General features: G+C 50.9%; 2 protein-coding genes across 4 annotated transcripts in view; both read left to right on the top strand.

The window, feature by feature from the left end:
• The window catches only part of DPP3 (dipeptidyl peptidase 3), a 34,113-nt gene extending 31,991 nt beyond the window's left edge, over window positions 1–2,122 (top strand). For both annotated transcript variants that reach the window (XM_022591360.3, XM_089914456.1), the window contains one exon: window positions 1,577–2,122. In XM_022591360.3, the coding sequence (XP_022447068.1) occupies window positions 1,577–1,749 (173 nt within the window). In that variant the 3' untranslated portion in view covers window positions 1,750–2,122. The remainder of the gene's footprint in view (window positions 1–1,576) is intronic.
• A 95-nt stretch (window positions 2,123–2,217) lies between these two features.
• Window positions 2,218–21,814, top strand: BBS1 (Bardet-Biedl syndrome 1). Of its 2 annotated transcripts, XM_022591363.2 has the most exons (17): window positions 2,218–2,889; window positions 3,237–3,313; window positions 3,429–3,463; window positions 6,412–6,684; window positions 6,800–6,846; window positions 6,988–7,026; window positions 7,149–7,221; window positions 9,176–9,307; window positions 10,160–10,266; window positions 11,817–11,937; window positions 12,112–12,270; window positions 13,379–13,448; window positions 14,038–14,196; window positions 16,663–16,796; window positions 17,823–17,957; window positions 18,765–18,851; window positions 19,084–21,814. In XM_022591363.2, the coding sequence occupies exons 1-17, from the start codon at window positions 2,843–2,845 to the stop codon at window positions 19,168–19,170; spliced, it is 1,782 nt and encodes a 593-aa protein (XP_022447071.2). In that variant the 5' UTR covers window positions 2,218–2,842; the 3' UTR covers window positions 19,171–21,814. The 2 variants fall into 2 exon arrangements, with proteins under 2 accessions (XP_022447071.2, XP_089770585.1); XM_089914459.1 differs by lacking the exon at window positions 2,218–2,889 and having other exon boundaries at window positions 2,899–3,463.

The following is a 21,814-nucleotide window of genomic DNA, read 5'->3' as shown; positions in this document are numbered from 1 at the left end:
ACACCCCCTGAGCTATCACCCAGCTTCCTCTTCTTCAAACGGCTGTCACTCTGCCATTTTCCTGTCTGCTCGTCTGCTCATCTCCATGGCAGCAGGAGCAGCACATCCCTGACACCTGGCACACGGCCTGGCCCACAGGAGCCTCTCAATGCCTGTCAGATGAGTGAGAGAATGGATCATGCCGGGCACACAGTCAGTGCTCATTACATGGACAATATCGTCATTGCTTTGACTGTCCAGCCCTGGGCAGGCATTGGGGTTGGACTACTCACGTCTAGTAGTTCACAGCCCATTAGGAATAAGCCAGAGAGAGAAATGATCTTACAAGGGAAGTGTTCATGGGTGCCCAAGAGACGCAAACAGTGGTCTGAACACTTAGAGAAGGGAAGATCACCTCTACTTTTGAGGGACTCAGGGAAGGGTCTGGGGAGGAAGTGGGGGTGAAGCTTTAAGGCCTGAAGAACAGGTTGAATCCTCAGAGGTGGTGGTGGTGGTGGAAATGTTGATGATTGTAGCTAACTTTTGAGGACTTCCGTGTCAGAGTCTGCGTAAACTTTCCATGGATCAACTCCCAACAACTCAATGAGGAAGTTATTATCCCCATTTTTCAGCTGGAAACCAAGACACGGAAGGGAATGTACTTGCTTGAGGTCACACAGTTAGTGGGTGGCAGGACCAGGATTTGAACTTGGGCCATCTGAACTCAGAGCCTGTGCTCTTAGCTGCGTACATCCCATGATGCCACAGAGCACAGCAAGGTGCTGTGAGTCGGTAGAGCAGCGGAAGGATGTTAGAGGGAAGTGCTTCCCAGGAGTATTCAGGAACACCCCATAAGTGAGATGGGTGCCCTGGGAACAGCCTCACTTAACAGGTGAATAATAGGTTCAGAGGTCGTGATGCTCGTGGTAGCTGGCACCTGGTGAGCATTCCCTCAATGCATTCTTGTATTTAATCACCACAGCTTCTCGAGAGAACGAGTACTGTGCTTGCCCACACTTTACAGATGAGGAAACTGAGGCTTAGAGAGGTTGAGAAACTTGCCCAGGGTCCAGCAGTAGACAGAGATAAGGCAATTCCTGGAGGCCAAGGACTGTGTCTGTTTTACCTAACATGGCACTGGTGTAAATCTTTAAGTGAATGAATGAATGCAGCAATTCACTGAATACCCCTCCTTTAATATTTCCTATCTCATAGGATTATTTTAAGGATTCAGTTAGAAATATTGAGGGGCTTCCCTGGGGGCACAGTGGTTGAGAGTCCGCCTGCCGATGCAGGGGACACGGGTTCATGCCCCCGGTCTGGGAAGATCCCACGTGCCGCAGAGCGGCTGGGCCCGTGAGCCATGGCCGCTGAGCCTGTGCGTCCGGAGCCTGTGCTCTGCAACGGGAGAGGCCACAGCAGTGAGAGGCCCACGTACCGCAAAAAAAAAAAAAAAAAAAAGAGAAATATTGAGCACAATTTTTGGCACATGGTAAGAGCTCAGGAAGAACTAGCTGCTCCTATGCTTATGACTGTGATTCTGCTTCCCTATTAAGACCTTTTCCTGCTGCTGTTTTTTTCTCCATCTCCTCCCCAGGCTCAGAAGTACAGCTTCTTGAGTATGAGGCCTCAGCTGCTGGCCTCATCCGATCCTTCTCTGAGCGCTTCCCAGAGGATGGGCCCGAGTTGGAGGAGATCCTCACCCGGCTGGCCACAGCTGATGCCCGGTTCTGGAAGTGCCCCAGTGAAACCCCATCTGGCCAGGCTTGAGGCAGATTTGCATGGCCCTTCCCCCACTCCAATAAACCAAGGCTGCAAGTGGCCCCCTTTTTGTCCGTGTCTTAGGGGCTAGGGGAGGGGCAGGAGCTCGGACCTTGGTGCTACCTCAGCCGAGGGTGGCGACACTAAGCCCTTCCATTTGACAGCACTTTCCAGCTCACCAAGTGCTTCCCCTGTGTTATCTCATCTGATCTGCACTGCCCTCTGTGGGGTGGGCAAGGCAGGACTCCTTATCCGGCTTCCCAGATGAGGCAATGCAGGTTCTGAGAAAGTGACCTGTCATCCTGCAGGACTCAAAACCTCTCCCAATCCAGTGCTCTTCATGTATTCCTTTTATAACCAGAAAAATAAATATTAGAAACCACCACCATCTTTGCAATTTGTGTGGTTCTTCCTTGCCTTTACCTCACTTCTCATTTGCTCCCAGCAAGGTGGTGGGATCAAGGCCTGTGGAGGGAGAAGGCGGGTTATTTTTAGGCTTCCATCCACAATGGGATTTTGACATCACCTCTAAATGTGGATATACAGAGAGTCAAGAGATGAACGTAGCACAATTTTTGCCGTCCTCCTTCGTGGCTTTTCTTCTATTTTAAAATATTCCAGGAACCTAAAAACTGGAAAGCCTCAACTTCAGCCACAATCCTAGGATTTAATCTCTTACCCTTTGTGTTTTTTCTCTGAGCCTGGACCTCTAGAGTAAGGAGGGAGAAAAGGAGTGGCCTCTTTTCCACCCGGTTAACCATGAGGATGAAGAGGGAGGAGTTAGTTTTGCTGTTCATAAACACTACAAGGGCTCCTTTCCAGGGCTCAAAGCCAGAGGGCCCTGCTGCTGACTCTGAGCTGCAGGGCCCAAAAGCTCCTACTGGAAGGATCAAGGATAAATGATATGAGCTGGAATGAGGGATTGCATCTCAGTAGCTAGAAACCCGGCACAAGCCGGAGCATCCTGCTCGCTGTCCTCTGCGTCCCGGGCCGGAAAGCTGAGCGCCCGGAACCTTTATACGCCAGCTTTCCAGAACCCGGGCTCTATTAGGCGCTGCGCGGCGGCTTGCCGGAGCTGGTTGCCAGGGTGACGCCTGAGAAGATGGCTGCTGCGTCTTCGTCGGATTCCGACAGCGGCAGAGCTGAGAGGTGAAGGCTGGGGTCCTTGAGGCCTCTTTTCCTACCTATGTGAAGAGGGTGCCCTGGTCCCCGGGATCTGGGCTCCTGCGGTTCTCAGCAGCGCTGGCGGTCCTTGAAGGGCTCTTAGAGATCAAGTGGGGAAACTGAGGCCCAAGGAGTGAATGGGTGCATGTGGGTGACTCGAGGTCACTCTGTGCGCTGGTGGTGGAGCCTGGACTTGGACCCAGATGTTCTATACCCCTAGTTCAAAGCTGCCTACACACCTCATTCTCAGAAACCAGCTCCGGCAAGTTTTCTTTCCCCTCCCTTGGGATTCATCTTCCGCGCCCCCCGCAACTCTTTCCCTCTTCTCCCAGCAGTGAAGCCAGTTCGAAATGGCTGGATGCACACTACGACCCCATGGCCAACATCCACACCTTTTCCGCCTGCCTGCGTGAGTCTCTGGGACCAGGAACCCCGGTTCTTGGGGGACGGAGGAGTCAGATGGTTCTGTAGGGAAGCCTCTAGAATTCTGAGACCCTGGCTTATGGCTGTTTTATGTTTTCCAGAGCTGGCAGATTTGCATGGGGACGGGGAGTACAAGGTAAGCATATCACCCCAGAGGTGAGACTTCCCGATGGCTCCAAAGAAGCTCAGCATAATCTGGAATTAACGTGTACTTTGAAAAAGCACATTTAGGGTTAAATTTTATTTTTAATGTGGAAAGTGAAGAGAACCTGTTGATTTCACAGTACAGACTGCGGAAAGTAAAGCAGAGCAAAATGCTGCCGGAAATTATACTAAGATAAAGCATCTTAATTTTGTTAACTTGAAGTAATTCTTTACTGGAAGGGCACATCCCTTGGTTGGGGGTGGGGCGTTACTCTGGAGGGAAAGTAGAAGGGAAGAGAGTGAGAGTTTTATGTTTATCAAAGGGACGGGAGAGGCCACAACAGTGAGAGGCCCGCGTACAGCAAAAAAAAAAAAAGGGCATAGGGACTTCCCTGGTGGTCCAGTGGTTAAGACTCCGTGCTCCCAATGCAGGGGGCCCGGGTGTGATCCCTGGTCAGGGAACTAGATCCCACATGCCCCAACTAAAGATCCCACATGCCACAACTAAGATCCCAGTGCAGCCAAATAAATATTTTTTTTTTTTTTTTAAGAAAAGGGCATAGATTTTAAGATTAGCCATGAGCTAATCATTGTTGAAGCTGGATGATGGGTATTTGGGGGTTCGTTATATGAGTCTCTCTACTTTTGTGTATGACTGAAAATTTTCCATAATAAAAAGGTTAAATTTTAAATTTAATTTAAAATATAAAAGTAAGTAAATAAAATGTAAATAAAGAAATAAAAAATTGGGGGACTTCCCTGGCAGTCCAGTGGTTAAGAGTCCACACTTCCAATGCAAGGTGCGTGGGTTCGACCCCTGGTTGGGGAACTAAGATCCCACATGCCGCATGGGGTAGTCAAGAAAATATTAAAAAACGAAGAAAAATAGGGCTTCCCTGGTGGCGCAGTGGTTGAGAGTCCGCCTGCCGATGCAGGGGACACGGGTTCATGCCCCGGTCCGGGAAGATCCCACATGCCGCGGAGCGGCTGGGCTCCTGAGCCATGGCCGCTGAGCCTGCACGTCCGGAGCCTGTGCTCCGCAACGGGAGAGGCCACAACAGGAGAGGCCCGCGTACCGCAAAAAAAAAAAAAAAAGAAGAAGAAAAATAGATTTAAAATTTTGAAGGCACAGGTTTTTAAAAGGTTGAGATATATATTGGGCTAAATAAAGGAAGCTAACATGTCTGGAGTAGACTCACTTTGAGGCAGTTTCACATACATAGATATTATTTATTAGTGGGAAAATAGATTCTGAGAGGCTGAGTTTACCGAGTTTGTTAAAGGTGTCAGACCTGGGTCTGTCAGCTCAGCCCTCAGCAAGGGCAGTGAACCCACAATGGGTGTGTTATGTGGGCAGCTTGAAGGGAGTCATACCCTACATGGACTGTGCAGTCGGATTTGGTGACTTTGGCCCCCAAATTCCTATCCATAAATCATTCAACAATTCGGCAAGCATACAGTGAACCCCTTCTGTGTGTCAGGTGTTGTGCACACACTAAACTCAGAAATGAGTCAGTCCATAGTCAGAAGGAGATATAGACAATGCCCTTAATTCATCCATGATGTTGACTGAACACCTAGTGTATACTTGGCGCTGGGCTGACAGCAGTGAAGGGTAGAGAAATCACAGACCCAGTAACTAATGTGAAATGGTAATGCTTTTGTGTAATAACTTTTTCAATGGCTAGGTTGCTTACTGTCGATTCCAAGCATCTAACCCAGTGCCTGGCACAAATTAGATAATTGATAAATATTTTTGGGGTAGATGAGTGGATGCTAAAATAGAATATATGGAAAGTATTAGGGGAGCACCAATGAAAGAACAGTGACTCCATCAGGAGGCACTAGAGGGCAGTAACATGAACTGGTGCTGAAGGATGAATGAAGTGTCCCAAGAAGGCGTGGAAGAGAGGAGGGCATTCCAGGCAGAGGGAACAGCACAAGCAGAGGCAGAGAGGCTTGGAAGTTCACAGCATATTTGGAAAGAGCAAATTTGAAATTAGAAAGTTGAGGCCAATATGAAATAATAATTAAGACCACTGGCTTTGGATCCAGACAGACCTAGGTTCAGGTCCTAGCTCTACCACTTACTAGCCGGGTGATTTTTACCTAACATCTCTAAGCCACAGCTTCCTCATTTGTGAAATGAGGCTAATAATCGTACCTACCTCACAGGTTGTTGCTAGGATTAAATGAAAGGATGCATGAAGTTACTGGTGTGGCTCCTAGCGCACTGTACATGCTCAGAATCCAGGCATTCTGTGGCAGCCCGCATTCTGGCTGGAGCATAGCATGGATAGGGAGGTGTTAGAAAACAAGTTGGGAACCAGATCAGAGGGGCCTTGAAGGCCTCACTCAGCAGAATGGGTTTGCATGGCAGCTACAGTGGCTTGGAGGGTGGAAAAGACAGGCTGAGGAGCTTGGTTCTCCTCTCTGGGTCCATAGAGCACATCCTGCTCTGCGTGATTGGTTCTGCATCTTTAGCTCTGTTCCCGTTTGGAAGCCAGGCCTCAGAGCCCAGATATGAGTTTCAGGCCCCCCAATGACCTCAGCAACTGTTCCAGTGTCTAGAACAGTGCCTGGCATGGAGCAGGCCCTGAAGAAATGTTTACTGAACAAACAATGAAAACATGAGCTGCCACCTACTCCTTGCTAGGTTCTCTAGTTGATTATCTCATTTGATTTTCACTACAAGTGTCATATGGTAGGTATTCCCCTTTTGCACGTGGGAAAACTGTGGCTCAGGAAGTTGCATCAGTTTTCCCAAGGTCACACAGCTTACAAGCCTTCTTGCAAAGCCTTTGCCCTTCCCCCACCCACCCACGGTGCATTGTGAGCGTATATGAATGTGCACCAGCAAAAAGCTAAGCCCAAGAAGAGGGGCAGTAGGGGGGTGGTCTTTAGACCCTGAGCCAGGAATCAGCCAGCCTCTCTCTACAGCTGGTGGTGGGGGACCTTGGCCCAGGTGGGCAGCAGCCCCGCCTGAAGGTGCTTAAAGGGCCCACAGTGCTGAGCGAAAGCCCGCTACCTGCCCTGCCAGCCGCTGCTGCCACCTTCCTCATGGAGCAACACGAACCCCGGACACCAGCGCTGGCACTCGCGTCAGGCCCTTGTGTGTATGTGTATAAGAATCTCAGGCCCTACTTCAAGTTCAGCCTGCCCCAGTTGCCTCCAAACCCCCTGGAACAGGACCTTTGGAACCAGGCCAAAGAGGTAAGTGATGTGCGGGATGAGAACAAGAAGGCGAAGGTGGCAGCCTTGGGGTTGTCCTCGTTCCCTGCCTGGCTCTGGTGCTCACAGGCTGTACCTTCTTCCCATGCTGGCACAGGACCGGATTGACCCCCTGACACTGAAGGAGATGCTGGAGGGCATCCGGTGAGATCCCACTTCCCCCTTCGTATGCCTCCTACCCCTCTCTCATTCCCCCACCCCTACGCCTTCATCCCAGAGCCCGCAGTCTGAACCCCAGGCCCTGTTCCTTAACTAAACCTGCCATGATGGTCCCTCTCCTTACAGGGGGAAGGCAGAGGTGCCTTTGTCTGTACAGTCACTCAGGTAAGGGCCCTCTGGAGGGCCAGGGCTCCAGAAGCTCCCAGCGGGGAGGGAGCGGCCCTGGAGTGGCCTGGGGAGGGCAGCCAGGCCCAAGGCATGCAGGTGTCAGTGCTCTGTGTGTCCAGGTTTCTGCAGCTGGAGCTGAGTGAAATGGAGGCATTTGTGAACCAGCACAAGTCCAAGTCCATCAGGCGGCAGGTACTGCCCCTCTCTTCTTATTTCCCTAGAAAAAATATATAGACAGTTTTTTGAAAAGACCATGTGACATTAGTGGTAAATTCTGCAGCCAAATGCGACTAGTTTTACTTTGCAGTTACCCTTCCACATATATAGTCACAAAGCTGCAGGGCTTCTACTTTCCAGTTAACAGTGACAGCTTTTTTTCTTTTTTTTAATAAATTTATTTATTTTCATTTTTAAAATTTTTTGCTGCATTGGGGTTTTGTTGCTGCACATGGGCTTTCTCTAGTCGCGGTGAGCGGGGGCTACTCTTCGTTGGCGGTGCATAGGCTTCTCATTGCAGTGGCTTCTCTTGTTGCGGAGCGCGAGCTCTAGGCACGCGGGCTTAGTAGTTGTGGCACACGGGCTCAGTAGTTGTGGCTCATGGGCTTCGTTGCTCCACGGCATGTGGGATCTTCCCGGACCAGGGCTTGAACCCATGTCCCCTGCACTGGCAGGCAGATTCCTAACCACTGCGCCACCAGGGAAGCCCCACAGTGACAGCTTTGAATTGATATATAGTTATGTAGCTTTATATAACTTTTATCATCTTGGGGGTAAAGGTAATATATTTTCATTAGAGAAAACTTAGAAAATAAAGAGAAATATAAGTGACTACACTCACTACTCAGAGGTACTCTTACCAGTTCGGTACATTTCCTTTATAATATGCTTTTATATCCTGCTTCCCTTGAGTACATAACATGATATCTTGAGCATTGGTCTTGAAGAACTCCATTTTTAATCAAGTGGCCCCTTGATTATTTCATTGATTATTCATTATTTCATTCATAGTTTATGTAACTATTCACATGCAGGTCATTGGAGAAGAAATGTCTCCTTTTTATGCACTTCATATTTTTATTAGTTATGCTTTTAATGGCTTTATTGATGATCCTGTTCGTTGATGAACTCCAGTGGTTCCTGACCTAGGGGTTCCTGACCCTAGCCCAGGGATGGGTTCCCATAGCTGTCCCTGCATTTCAGAAAGCCGCAGGGGAACCGGCTACTTCCTGTAGAGGCCACGTGAGCCGAACACACTGACCAACACATACCTCAGCATTTGGCTAGCCTTAGACAATTCTGTGAGAAACACTGTTCTCTCCTGCCGAGCAGCAGCTGAGGTCCACAGGTGTCACTATCACTGAGTACTTTTAAAATCAGGAAGTAAATTAAGTAAGTATTGCTTAAAAGATGCAGTTTTGGGGAGGCCATCGTTCCAAGTATGTGCATGGTTACATGATTGGGAGCCACTAACATCCACGTTTCTATAACTTTTCTCCTTCCACTAGGCATTGAGGATCATTCCTTTTTTTTTATCTTAAAGATAGTCACACAATGAACAGCTTTATCCAAAGAAACATTTTAGTCCCGCTAAATTATTTCCATAGGAGAAATTCCTAAAAAAGGGATCATCCCCTTCTCTTTTGTTTTCTCTCCAATCACAATTAGAAAAAGAACATATGCCCACTGTAGAAACTGTAGGAAAGCACAATGAAGAAATTAAACATCACCTATGATCTCATTGTCCAGAGATAACCAGTGTTTGTATTTAAGGGTTTAGCTTTCCAGCATGTTTTTTTATTCATATATTTTTTTAAAACTGGGATAATACCAACATAACTTTTTACCTGTGTTTTCTCTTAATACGTTAGAAGCATCCTCCCTGTCACTGAGTCTTCTTGTAAAATGTGATTTTTGTAAATGACCGCATGGGTTTTTTATCATACAGATAGCTTATAATTGACTTAGACAATCCTCTTTTGTTAGAAAGTTAGGTTTGTTGCAGTAAACACCTTTGTACATAAATCTTCTGTCACATCTCTGATACTCTTCCTCCTCCTTTGCCCTCTTTCTTCCTGGGGTGTCCTGGGAGTCTCTGGGGGGATGGTGTGAGGGGAGCTACTGGGTGACCCCTGGAGTCCCTCTACAGACAGTCATCACCACCATGACCACCTTAAAGAAGAACCTGGCTGACGAGGACGCTGTGTCCTGCCTGGTGCTGGGCACTGAGAACAAAGAGCTCCTGGTGCTGGACCCAGAGGCCTTCACTGTTTTGGCCAAGGTCAGTGTGGGGCCTGGCCGTGGGCACACCCGTGGCCCAGGCTCCATTCCCTCCCCTGTTCCCCAATATCTCCTGCCCCCCCGTTAGTTCTTGGTAATATGTGTTCATTGTAGAAAATTATAAAACGTAGATAAGCGTAAAGAAAGAGATATAGGGACTTGCCTGGTAGTCCAGTGGTTAAGACTCTGCGCTTCCACTGCAGGGGGCACGGGTCCAAGCCCTGGTCGGGGAACTAAGATCCCACATGCCATGTGATGGGGCCACAAAAAAAAAAAAAAAAAGAAGAAGAAGAAAAGAAAAAGATATATATCCCCAAATCCCACCACCCACAGATAAGTCTTTGGCATAAGTCTTTGCAGACATTTTCATATTTAGACACAGATATATAACTTTACATAATTTTTTTTTTTTTTACAAATATGGCCTCGTGGTATAGGATCATGTAAGCTACTGTTTTCATGTAGCAGAAGCTTATCAATATCTTTCCATATCTATATAAAACCACATCAGCCTTTGCAAAGGCCACACAACATCGATTATATAGATGTACCCTGTCACCTATTGTACATTTGTTTGCAGTTTTTTGCTATTATTAATACCACCTCAGTGGGCTTCCTTGCCCAAACATCTTTGCGTGCTTATCTAAATGCTTCCTTATGATGCATTCCTAGAAGTGGCCTAGTTTAGTCAAAGGGCTACATGTTGCCGAGTTTCCTTCCAGAAAAATTGTACAAGTTTAAACTGTGACCAGCAGGGTGTTAGTGAGGAGATTGGGACTTGGAGGAATTACTTCAGGTCAGGGAAGGGCTGGGGCTCCAGGGAAATCGGGATGTTTGAGTCTGTTCTTTGCAGATGAGCCTACCCAGCGTCCCCGTCTTCCTGGAGGTTTCTGGCCAGTTCGATGTGGAGTTCCGTCTTGCTGCTGCCTGCCGCAACGGGAACATCTATATGCTGAGAAGGTAGCCACATCCGTGGTCTCTGGGGCCAGAGGAACATCTCAGAAACCTGGTGGTCTTGAGGGCTTGTAAGATGAGCAGGGGGCTTTGGGGCTGGAATGTGGGAATGGAAAGAGCTGAGAACTTCATATAGGAGGCAGAGCCCTTGAGCACAGGGGACGTGTGGAGGCTTGTCCGATGGGGCCTGGCAAAGTGAGAGACTGGGCCGGGTGGCCGTAACACGAGTGATGCAATCAGATATTAGAAGAAATGAAAATAGTCTCATATTTGTTCTGTTGCTTTTATAGGTATGTGAAATTTCCTTATGCATTAGTTTGATATTTCTCAACAGTCATTTTTTTTAATTCAAGAAATGTTTTTGAGCACCTACTATGTATTAAGCATTGTATAAGGTATTGGGGATATATTGATGAACAAAACATTAACAAAGTCCCTGCCCTTGTGGGAAGATAGATATTAAAGTCAACAAACCAAGGTAATATTGCAAACTGGATGCATGCTATGGAGAAAAAATATAGGCTCAATGGGAAAAAACAATGGGGTCAGGGTGATCAGCGAATGCCTGTCTGGGGAGATGACTTGAAGGTTAAGAAGGAGCCAGTTGTTCAGAAAGTGAAGCAAGGGCTTCCCTCGTGGCGCAGTGGTTGAGAGTCCGCCTGCCGATGCAGGGGACACAGGTTCGTGCCCCAGTCCGGGAAGATCCCACGTGCCGCGGAGCGGCTGGGCCCGTGAGCCATGGCCGCTGAGCCTGTGCGTCCGGAGCCTGTGCTCCGCAAAAGTGAAGCAAGAGTGTTACAGGCAGAGGAAATTTAAGCGAACTCTAGGTGGGAAAGACATTGTCTTGTGCCACTCAAGCTTGGTGGCAAGACATGACGTAGAGACCAGGGTCGGTTCATGCAGGACCTGGTGGGACATGGTAAAGATTTTGGATTTTATCCGAAGTGCAGTAGAAAACTATTATGGGGTTTTACTCAGAAGAATGACATGACCCGTTTACATTTTTTAAAGATTACCGTGCTGGGTGGAGGGTAGATTGGAAGGAGTCCCGGAGACCAGTGGGGAAGCTCTCAGAGGAGTCATCAGGTGGGAGATGACTCTGGCTCAGACTTAAGCAAGGTGGGCTAGAGCCTGTGATGGACAGACAGGAATTACCCCTACTTTCTGGATAAGAGAAATTAAGACTCAGAGGCCAGGAAACTGAGAACAGTGCATTTACACAGAATAAACTCCTCATGCTTTTCTGATGAATTACTAAACTGCGTCAGTCCATTACTTTGTCTAACCTGCAGTGCGCTCACTGTAAACTGGTAAGTGCCAGGTTATCACACAAATTACTGTGGTAAAGTTGAGAGGAAGACTAGGAGGGAAGACACACTTCCTGTTATCCAAGGTCATGCAGTACTAAGTCACAGAGGTGGAACTAATAGCGCAGTCATCTGCTTGTGGGCCAAGGTTCCTGCCAGGATAGTCTGTGGGGCTTGGAAAGAGGAGGGTCAGCCGGGGAAGGAGAGAGGGTTCCTCTGGGGCTGGGAGAGTGTGTCTCTATTCCACAGAGACTCCAAGCGCCCCAAGTACTGCATCGAGCTGAGTGCCCAGCCTGTGGGGCTCGTCCGGGTTCACAAGGTCCTGGTGGTGGGCAGCAACCAAGACAGCCTGCATGGCTTCACCCACAAGGTGTGGCCTCTGGGAAAGCACCAGCCCCAGCCCCTCCACCCGTGCCTCCTTAGTCCCCCTCAGCAGGCGAGCCCTTCCGGCTTTCCCTTCCCAGCAACTCCAGCCACCCCTTCTTTCCACTCTTAAGCCCTGAGCCCCCTGCAGACGTTTAGCCGTCCCCTGCCCCCCACGCAGGGTAAGAGGCTGTGGACGGTGCAGATGCCCGCGGCCATCCTGACCATGAACCTCCTGGAGCAGCGCTCCCGGGGCCTGCAGGCCGTCATGGCCGGACTGGCCAACGGAGAGGTCCGCATCTACCGCGACAAGGCCCTGCTCAGCATCGTCCGCACGCCGGTGAGCTGCTGCCTCCTCCTTGCCCCGCTCCCACCTGTGGGGCCCCTTCGCTGCCTCTCCTGACCCCACTCCACCTGCCACCCTTAACTTCTGATGCATTTTGAAAACATTCGTTGAGCATCCCATATGCACAACTCACTGTATTAGAAGGATAAATCAGTGACTGAATCCTTACTGTCGGGGAACTTACAGTCTGAAGTGATAGCCAGCTAGAGACACAGCCGATTCAAATACAAGGCAGACTAAAGCAGAGCAAAGCACTGAAAAAGCACAGAGGCAGCCCAGTGACTGGGGGCGGGGGGTGGTGAAGGATAAATGGGGATGGAACTCAGGAGCCATTTCACAGGGCAAACCACAATTCAGCTGGGCCTCGAAGCAGTCTGCTTCGATAAATGGAGTGGATAAATGGAGATAGAATATTCCAGACTGGAAATAACATGAACAAAGGCTGAGAGGCATGAGTGTTCTTTAAAGGAGTCCAGGTAGTTTGATGAATCTGGACCAGACTTTTTCAAACAAAATCAATTTAATAGGCCAGCAACAGAACCAGAAAAAAGAAGTTCAGAATATATCACATGTGAAACTTAGTGTACCTGTATGTATAAAGTGTCATATGTCACAATGTAAAATTGGAAAGCAGCTGGTTTGGACCACAGGCTGCTGGGAGGGCAGGCGGTGTGGTGTGTGGGTTGGGGAAAGGGCAGGGAGAGAACTGATAGAAAAGGCAGGTTGGCGTCAGATGCGGAAGGCCTTGAATGTCCTGACAAGGAGGGCAAAAGCCACTGGAGGTTTTTCAGCAGGGAATAGGTGTGGTCATATTTGTATTTTTGAAAGGCAGCAGAGGCAGCAGTGTGAAAGACACTGGGGAGGAAGACTAGGCTGGGAGACCTCTTAGAAAGCTGACCCCAAAGCCAGTGATGTTCAGTCTGGAACTGTGGCCGTGGCAGTGAGGAGGGGGCTGGGATTAGAGGCAGCGTGGCTCCAGGCCTCGCCTCACATCTCACCTCTTACATCATATCTGGGGTCTCCAAGCCTTATCCCCCTCCCCCCAGACTTGCTCTCCTCACTGAGTCATTTTCCCAGCTAAACTCTGACATCGCCACCGTAGGATGCAGTGACCAGCCTTTGCTTTGGCCGCTACGGGCGGGAAGATCACACCCTCATCATGACTACACGAGGTGAGGCGAGTCACGCCTGGCAGGGGTTTTAAAGTTGGGAGTCAGTGAGATAGGCCAGATCCTGGGAAAGAAGAGGAGGCGGATGTGCAACATTGGTGGGCCTAGGTTTGGAAAGCAGGGCTTGCAGACACGTCCTGTCTGGGCTGGGCCTTCACTGGGGACAGCTCACCAGCAGTCTGATGTCACTACCTGGGGGCCAGGCCCTGGCTGTGTCTCCAGTTCACCCCAGTATCCGCCACAATGCGGAACTGGAACATCACAGTGGTCAATAAATAACTACTAGGGCATTCCCTGGCGGTCCAGTGGTTAGGGCTCTGCACTTCCACTACAGGGGGCCCGGGTTCGATCCCTGGTCAGGGAAGTAAGATCCCGCAAGCAGAGTGGCGCAGCCAAAAATAAACAAGTAAATCAGCTGCTAAATGAATGTATGAATTAATGGTAGGACACACTTCATTCCTTCCAGAAACTCATAGTCTCAGCAGGAAGACTGAAATGGGTCGATATGAGACAGATTGTTTGGGAAGAAAGAATGGGAATGTAGGGTAGAAATGGGGAGGACAAATCTGCTTCTGCCTGTCCTCCTCCCTAGGTGGTGGCCTGATTATCAAGATCCTGAAGCGCACAGCAGTGTTTGTGGAGGGGGGAGGTGAAGCAGGTCCCCCACCAGCCCAGGCCATGAAACTCAACATGCCCCGAAAGACCCGGCTTTATGTGGATCAGACGCTGCGAGAGCGGGAAGCTGGCACTGGTGAGATTCAGGCTGGCTCCTTCCTCTTCCTCCTCCCTTGCGCCAAAGCAGCAGGAACTGGGTGAATGCCGCCTGGGTGCCCTGAGCAGTGCGAGGAGACCTGGGTGAACCGGGTGGGTCTCATGCCTCTGGAAGCCCAGAGACAGCCTAGGAGGTACACCCTGCCAACAAAGAGCTACAGCTCAAGGGGGAAGGTGCTGTGGGTGAGGGCGAGAGCCCTTAGGATTCGAGGAGGGAGCAGCCACTTTTAGATGGAGGAATTCTCATGAGAGAAGTAGAATCTGATCGAGGTTCTTCCTTATCCTATTTGATTTTCCTGCTCTTTTTGTTCATTCATTCATTCATTCACTTAATACCTATGATTATGCCAGGCCTTGTGCCAGGTGCCTAGAATTAGGCCAGTCCCTACCTAAAGAGCTCAGTAGACCTTGCTAACTTCATGTTGCGTGACAGGTGTAGAAGAAGTCTCTGCAGAGGGCTGTGTGTTTGCCTGGGAGCCTGGGAAAGGCTTCAGAGAGAGATGATATTGGATTTGACCCCAAAAGCTGATTATAAGCCTACCAGCCAGAGAGGGAGAGGGGAGGGCGATTCAGGAAGAGGCTTGGGAAAAGGCACAGGGCCCTACCTGGATCTAAGCAGCATCTGTCATGTGGCTGCGGGTACAGTGCAGGAGGGCTCAGTGGCCAGTGGGGAGGCTGGGAAAGCAGGTCAGCTGGCTCCGAAAGGGTCTGGAATGCAAAGTTAAGATGTTTTGGTTTATTCCGTGTAGTGGAGAGATGGGAAAGATGTTAAGCAGAAAAATACAGTAACTCAACCCCCTCTGTCTTTGAAAGGAATCTGGCTTACAGTTTAAAGGATAAATTACAGGATAAAGAAAATAGCTAGCAGGCTGTTGTAGCCTAGAGAACCCAAGAGAAGCAGCTGATATATTAGAGGAATAATTAGGAAGTTCTCTAAGGTATAATGAAAATGGCAGGAATCAATAGCTTTTGTATTGGATACCAACAGTATCCAGTTAGAAAAGAGAAAGTTTCCATTCACAATAGCAAAGAAATCCTTAGACGTAAACTTAACAAGAAAACATACAAAGTCTAATAAAGAAAATTATAAAACTGCTTTAAAGAACAGGAAAGACCACCTGGATATTTAAATAATGAGACTTACCAAGTCTCAGGGTAGTAAGACCTGAAGTTGTAAAGCTGTTGATTAGTTAACAGCTTCTGAAATTAATCTAGAAACATAGCAAAGTTACAGTTAAAATCCCAATGGGTTTTATTTTGAGGACTTGACCAGTTGATTCTAAGAGTAAATCTAAGAAGTTTGGGGAAAATAAGAATGAGGAGACTCAGCCCATCAGATAGCAGAATGAACTATGAAGCTGTAGGAGTTAGCAGCTGTGGCATCAGTATGGGAATTGATACAGCTCAGTGGCACGTTTAGGAAGTCCAGAAACAGACCCTTGTACATGTGGAAAGTCAGTATATGATAGATGTGTCATTTCAAATTAGTGGGGGAAGGAGAGACTGTCCAAGAAACATAATTAGGACAACTTGTTTCTAGAAAAAAAGTTAGAACTCTACCTCATACCAAACACAAAAGTTAATTCTGGGTAAATTAAAAATAAACTGTGAAAGTATTAGAGGAAAAAGGAAAGATGAAAGGATGGGGTAACATAAAGATGAAAGCTTCTGAATGGCAGAAGGCTCCTCACAGGCACAAGGAGCAAGGACAGACTGGCTGACCAAGGTGCTCAGTCTGGAAAGTAGGGACAGTGGGATGGAGGGGAGGGAGCGGGCTCTGGAGAGGCCCTGAGGAAGAGTCATCCGACCTTGGAAAATGATTAGCTGTGAGGGGTGAACCTGGGTGACTTGATGGGTGGGGATGCAGTGACGGAGTTAAGGAAATGAGGTTGGTTTCCACAGCGTTGAGCTCCAGGGGTTGATGGGACGTCCAGGTGGAGGTGCCCATCAGGCAGTTAGAAGCAGCAGGCAGGCCGGGCACCGAGCTGCCCAAGATGAGTGCACAGTACCAGGTGCAGACGCAGGCCGGACCCTGATGCACCCCTGCCCTCAGGAGCTCGCGGTTGTTCCTCTTTGGGGTGGTCACAGCCAGGGCAGGACATGGATGGGGCAGCGAGGAAGACAGAGGATGAGAAGATGACCAAGGACAAAACTCGAGGGAACCCCAGCCCTTACTAGAAGGAGCCAGCAAAGGAGGCTGCGGTTGTGTGGGCAGCCAGGTGGTGGGAGAACCAGGAAGGAGGAGCAGGGAGTGGTCCGCAGCGTCCAGTGTCACCAGAGGCTGGCTGTGGGACCTCAGTCCTCCTGTTGCCCACATTCCCAGCCTCTGCCCACTGTGCCTTCCTCTCGCACTCTCCCCACGGCCGCCTGAGCAGCACCCTCTCCCCCAGCCCTGCCCCCTCCTCCTGCCTCACGTCCAGCATCGGCCCTTTGTGTGCCTCCTCAGCCATGCACCGGACCTTCCAGGCAGACCTCTACCTGCTGCGCCTCCGGGCCGCCCGTGCCTACGCGCAGGCCCTCGAGTCCAGCCTGAGCCCCGTGTCTGCGACGGCACGGGAGCCGCTCAAGCTGCACGCTGTGGTGAGCACCCACGTGGCGGGGGGCATCAGGCCGCCTCAGGGCCAGAAGGGCAGAGGTCAGGGCTGTGCGGGCACCCCTCGGCCCAGGAGCGGATCCCAAGGCAACTAGGCCCCGTGACCCTTCTCACCTTCCCACAGGCCCAGGGCCCAAGTCTCACGTCCTCCTCTGTGAGAGCGCTCTCACCTCTTTCCTGTGCCGCCTCTTCCCCTTGGCTGGCCGCAGAGTGGGGCACGCTCTCCAGCCCCCTTATTCCATGCGGTGCCTCAGACGAGCCCCCGGAATTGGGGCAGGGCACACAGGTAGTCACCTTGGGCTGTTTCTTCTCAGGAGCCTTGAGGGACTCTTACAGCTGTGGTACAGGGAAGAAACCTGTTCATTTCGGTAACTGCCGGCAGCCCAAGGAGTTGGGACTGCCCAGTACTGGGAAGGGGCCATCCTGAGACTTAAACTGGCACAAGGAGGATGAGGGCCCCTTGTACTCAGACACAAGTGACCTCAAGGTCGTCAGGGCTCCAGCCAGCTCTGAATGGGTCCCTGAGGTGTGCTGTCTGATCCAGTTGGGCTTCTGATATCTCTTTCCCTAAAGAAAGTGGATAGATACAGAGAGGAAGCGGCTGCAGAGCAGTCGAGGATAAGAGGGAGGAAAGTGAAATCCTTGCAGCCACCAGAGGACGAGAGGAGGAGGTTGGGCCAGGCCCTGCGAAGAGCGAGGTGGGGCAGGGCACGGACACAGGTGGGAGCCAGGGCCGGCTTCCCCAGGCCAACTGTGCCTCCGACCAACTTACTGAGTGGCCTCGGTCGAGCCCCTTCTCCGCTCTGGGATTTTGCTCATCCCTTGCACACGGAGCCAAGCTTCTGAGCTCCGTGCCTTTTGAGGGGCGGATGGACAGTGCGTTAGAGTGGTTCGAGGAAGGTGACTTGAGGGCGCTGATGGGGGAGCGGGCGGGCAGGGCCGGGGTAGGCCATATTCGGCCCCCAAGGCCACTAGGTCCTACGGGCTTTCTCTCCACCCCACCCTCTGCACAGGTTCAGGGCCTGGGCCCCACCTTTAAGCTCACCCTTCACCTGCAGAACACCTCAACAGCCCGACCCATCCTGGGGCTGCTGGTCTGCTTCCTGTACAACGAGGGGCTCTATGCTCTGCCCCGGGCCTTCTTCAAGGTACTGGACCCACCTTACTGAGACCTGGAGTGAGAAAGGATGGGCGGGGCCGGATTAGATGTCTGCAGGTCAGAGGTGAGGGAGCTGGCAAGTGGCTACAGCCACAGACCAGACTAGGGTGCAGCAGGGGCCCTGGGGAGAGCCCCCGAGACCTGCCTCAGCTGCTTTTCTCCCAGCCTGTGAGGTCTCAGGGAGGCACACCGAAGGTTCTGGGAGAACAGTGAGAGTCCAGGCCTCACCGGTGCTGCTTTCAGAAGCCTGTTGGTGCTCTGGGGTCCCAGAGCCCGCCCTGTTTTCTAGCCACTCCTGCAGCAGGAATGGGAGCCCCACGGAGACTCTTCCAGAGTGAAGAGCCTTGTTTCCCCCCAGGTCCAGGTTTGACCCTAAGTTGGAAGGACCAGAAACTGAGAAAGACTTTGGGATGTGAAAGAAATAGCCCTGGACTTGGTTGGAGGTTTAGGTTTAGGGACTTCTCTGGTGGCCCAGTGGGTAAGACTCCACGTTTCCCCTACAGGGGGCACGGGTTCAATCCCTGGTCGGGGAACTAAGATCCCGCCTGCTGTGCGGTGTGGCCAAAAGAAAAAAAAAAAAAGGTTTAGCTTTAATTAGGGACATGCATGCAGCCCTGCGGCATTCACTCCCCCCACTGAGCCCACATCCTCCTCAAACTGGCTTGTCATCCCTGCCCACCCTGCCAGGGCACACTGAAGTTCAGCTGGGACAACAGGTATGAGAGTGCTTTGGAATCTACCAAACACTGTCTAGGCGTGAGGGCTGACTTCTTTACCTCTTTGTCCCCAAACTTAGGTCCCCTTGCTGGTGCCAGGGCTCAACTACCCCCTGGAGACCTTTGTGGAGAGTCTTAGTGACAAGGGCGCCTCAGACATTATCAGGGTAGGTGCCGGTTGGTGCTAGTTGGGGAGGTCACTGTGAGTGAGTGCGGACAAGGCCCCCGGGTGGCTGCCAGGATGGGGTGGGTGTGTGCCCAGTAGAGGCCTCCCAGCCTCCCCCTCCCCTTTGACAAAGCCCTGCACTAGGGCCAGTGCAGACCAGACCGTGCTTGGCCTTTGCAGGAGCAGGGGTAAAGGGGGAATGCCCCCTACTACCTGGGGCACCTTCTCCATAGGTGCTGGTGCTCCGAGAAGGCCAGAGCGCACCCCTGCTCAGCGCCCATATCAACATGCCTGTGAGTGAGGGGCTGGCAGCTGCCTGACGCCTGAGCCCGTGTTAAAGCCCCTGTGGAATCAGGACCAGGGAGTTCCAGCCCCTCCCACTGAGCCGGGCAGAGTCCACGGCCCCAGGCCCATTCCAGTGCAGCCGTGTGCTGGGCGACAGCCTCCCTCTCCTCTCCTAGTGCCCCTTTCTCACCACCCTGACCACTGGGTGACCTGTAGCAGCAGGTCAGTGAGTCCCCAGGAGGTTGGGCTCCGTCCTCCTCAGGGAAACCCAGGCATTGGCCCTTTGGGCTCTCTCTTCTCCCCACTTTTCCCCAGAAGCTACTCCCAGGTCTGAAGGCAGAGTTCTGAAGTGTTCAAGGTGAGATGAGGGCATAGGCCCAGCCTCCTCGTCTGCCGCCTCCCTTAGGCATGTCACTCTGCTTCTGCTGCAGAATTGGCTGGGGCCTTGCCTGAGACAATCAGAGGCTCTTCTTGGGTGAGACTGAGCCCCCTGTTGCTCCCTGGGGTTCCAGAGGCTTGGCTCCTCCCAGCTCAGCTTGCAGGCAAAACACATGCTCTGATCTCCCCTCTGTGAGCTCAGCAGGGGGCCCCGGGAATAGCTGCCTTCCCACAGGAAGTCTTGGGCTCAGCCAAGGTCTCAGGCCTGTGATGCTCCATGAAGATCACCAAGGGAGAAGCTGCTGCGGGGGGTAGAGAGCGCCGTGCAGGAGCTAGTGGCCCCAGCCCCCCACCAGGCTTCTGAAGACCACACCGCTGCTGCTCCTGACTTGGATGCTCGTGCCCAGAAAGCATCCCAGGAGAGGAAGGCTCAGAGAGACAGAGCAGAGGTGGGGCCGCGGCACACAGGAGGGGCGTCTCTGGGGTCCTGGGGAGAGGGTTTGGGAGGCAGAAGCCTAGAACTGCCAGTCAAGATGCTCTTCTGTGCCCCGGAGCCCAGATCGGTCAGTTGAGGGGCAGGTTCACTGGGCAGTGGCCACAGTGTGAGATTCACTGGAAAGGCATGGACCATAGGTGTTGAGTCAGGTTGAAGACTGAATGAAGGTACATGTTTAGACCTTAAGCATCAGAGACCCACAGTCTGGGCCCTTGGTGCTTCCTGGAGCCCCCTGGCTAGTCTGCCTGGCCCGCCTCACAGCCTTCTTTTGAGTTAGCGCTACCAGGGCCGCCCTGAGCCATTTGTGAGCCAGGAACCCTACTGCCTGAGGAAGGACCTATATCTTCTGTCTGACCAGGTACAGGCTAGCATGTGGCAGACAGCTCAGGCTTGTGGGAAGTACCCAAATCCCTGTGTGTTTCAGTTTCCCGAAGCGTAAAATGAGGCAGTTTGACCAGATTCAGCTCTAACATCCTAGAGTTGGCAGCCCCTCTAGAGGAAACAAGGAGTCAACTCCAGAAAGTAAGTGCAGGAGTAAGTGCAGAGCTTTTGCTCTTGAGACCAAGGGCCCCAAGCTGATTGATTCTGCCGGGCAACAGCCTCTGTGCCGGAGACAGTGAGGGACAGCCCACGGTCACCCGCTGTCCTCCCCAGGGAATGTATTCTGGGGCCAGGTTAAGAGAAGCAAGGGGACTGGACCAGAGAAAGAGCCCCATCCCCATCCTCTCTGCAGAGTCCAGCCACTCGCAAACAAACCAATTGGATCAGGGTGGTCTAGACTTTCTAGATCAAGCTGACTGAGGCACAGTTGGAATAAGCAGGAGGTTTCGTCTGGAAATGGAAACGACAGGTAGAGCGAGTGTCGCTGTCAGTCAGAGAGATTTCAGCTTAACCTGAAGAGTCTTCTGAGACAGCTTATCAGAGATGGAAGGGCCTGCCCTAGCAGGTATTGGGCCCCTTGTCACTGGAGCTGTGTCACTGGGGCCTCACAATCCCTTTCACCCCAGTGAAGTGATGAACTGTGTGAACTCGGAACAAAGAAGTCTGATCTGGGTTCAACTCATAGTTATTCATGATGATGAAAGCGGAGAAACTATTCCTAAGCCCAACCTAAGGTGAATTTATATGATATAATACAATGTACCTATTATTAAAAAATATGTGAATTGTACTGGTCTGGACAGTGTAAATAAAGCAATACAAAGCAAGAAACTGTGCATGATACCCAATGCCCTCACCAGTTAGAGCTCCAAGAAGCTGTACATTAAGGATGAGGAGAGTGGTGCTGCCTTTTTTTTTTAAGTATCTAAAAACATGTACCTACTTGGTACTGTGGAATTAGGCAGTTTATAACAAGAAAACAGCCTCTCAGGAATTTCCTGGTGGTCTAGCAGTTAGGACTCGCGCTTTCACTGCCGTGGCCCATGTTCAGTCCCTGGTCAGGGAACTAAGATCCTGCAAGCCTCTCCCCATTCCCCAGTACTGCTCCCGTGCTACAGTTCTCTTAGCTATTCTTTAAATATGTTTATGCTTAGACATTATTTCTTGGCTCCCTATCGTAATAGATGAGGCTTATAGCTCTCTTGTGGGAGCACCCTGCCCTCTCCTTTTCTCCCCAGTTTTTAGGTAAATTCATACTCACTGTTTGGATTACTGTGTGAAAGTTATCTACTTATTACAGAGCCAAGAATTGGGCCATAATTAAATTACCTTTTTTGTGTACTTATTTTTCATGGAGTTAATAATTGCCCTGTTTTTTTCATTTGCTTAGTTTTCTATATTATACTGATTGCTAATTCTTCCTC

This window comes from Delphinapterus leucas, chromosome 7, assembly GCF_059928025.1.
Source record: "Delphinapterus leucas isolate spDelLeu-1000000601 "Yukka" chromosome 7, BTC_Dleu_Yukka2, whole genome shotgun sequence".
Taxonomy (NCBI): domain Eukaryota; kingdom Metazoa; phylum Chordata; class Mammalia; order Artiodactyla; family Monodontidae; genus Delphinapterus; species Delphinapterus leucas.
The sequence above is the reverse complement of the archived record's forward strand: the minus strand, read 5'-3'. Positions and strand labels throughout refer to the sequence as shown.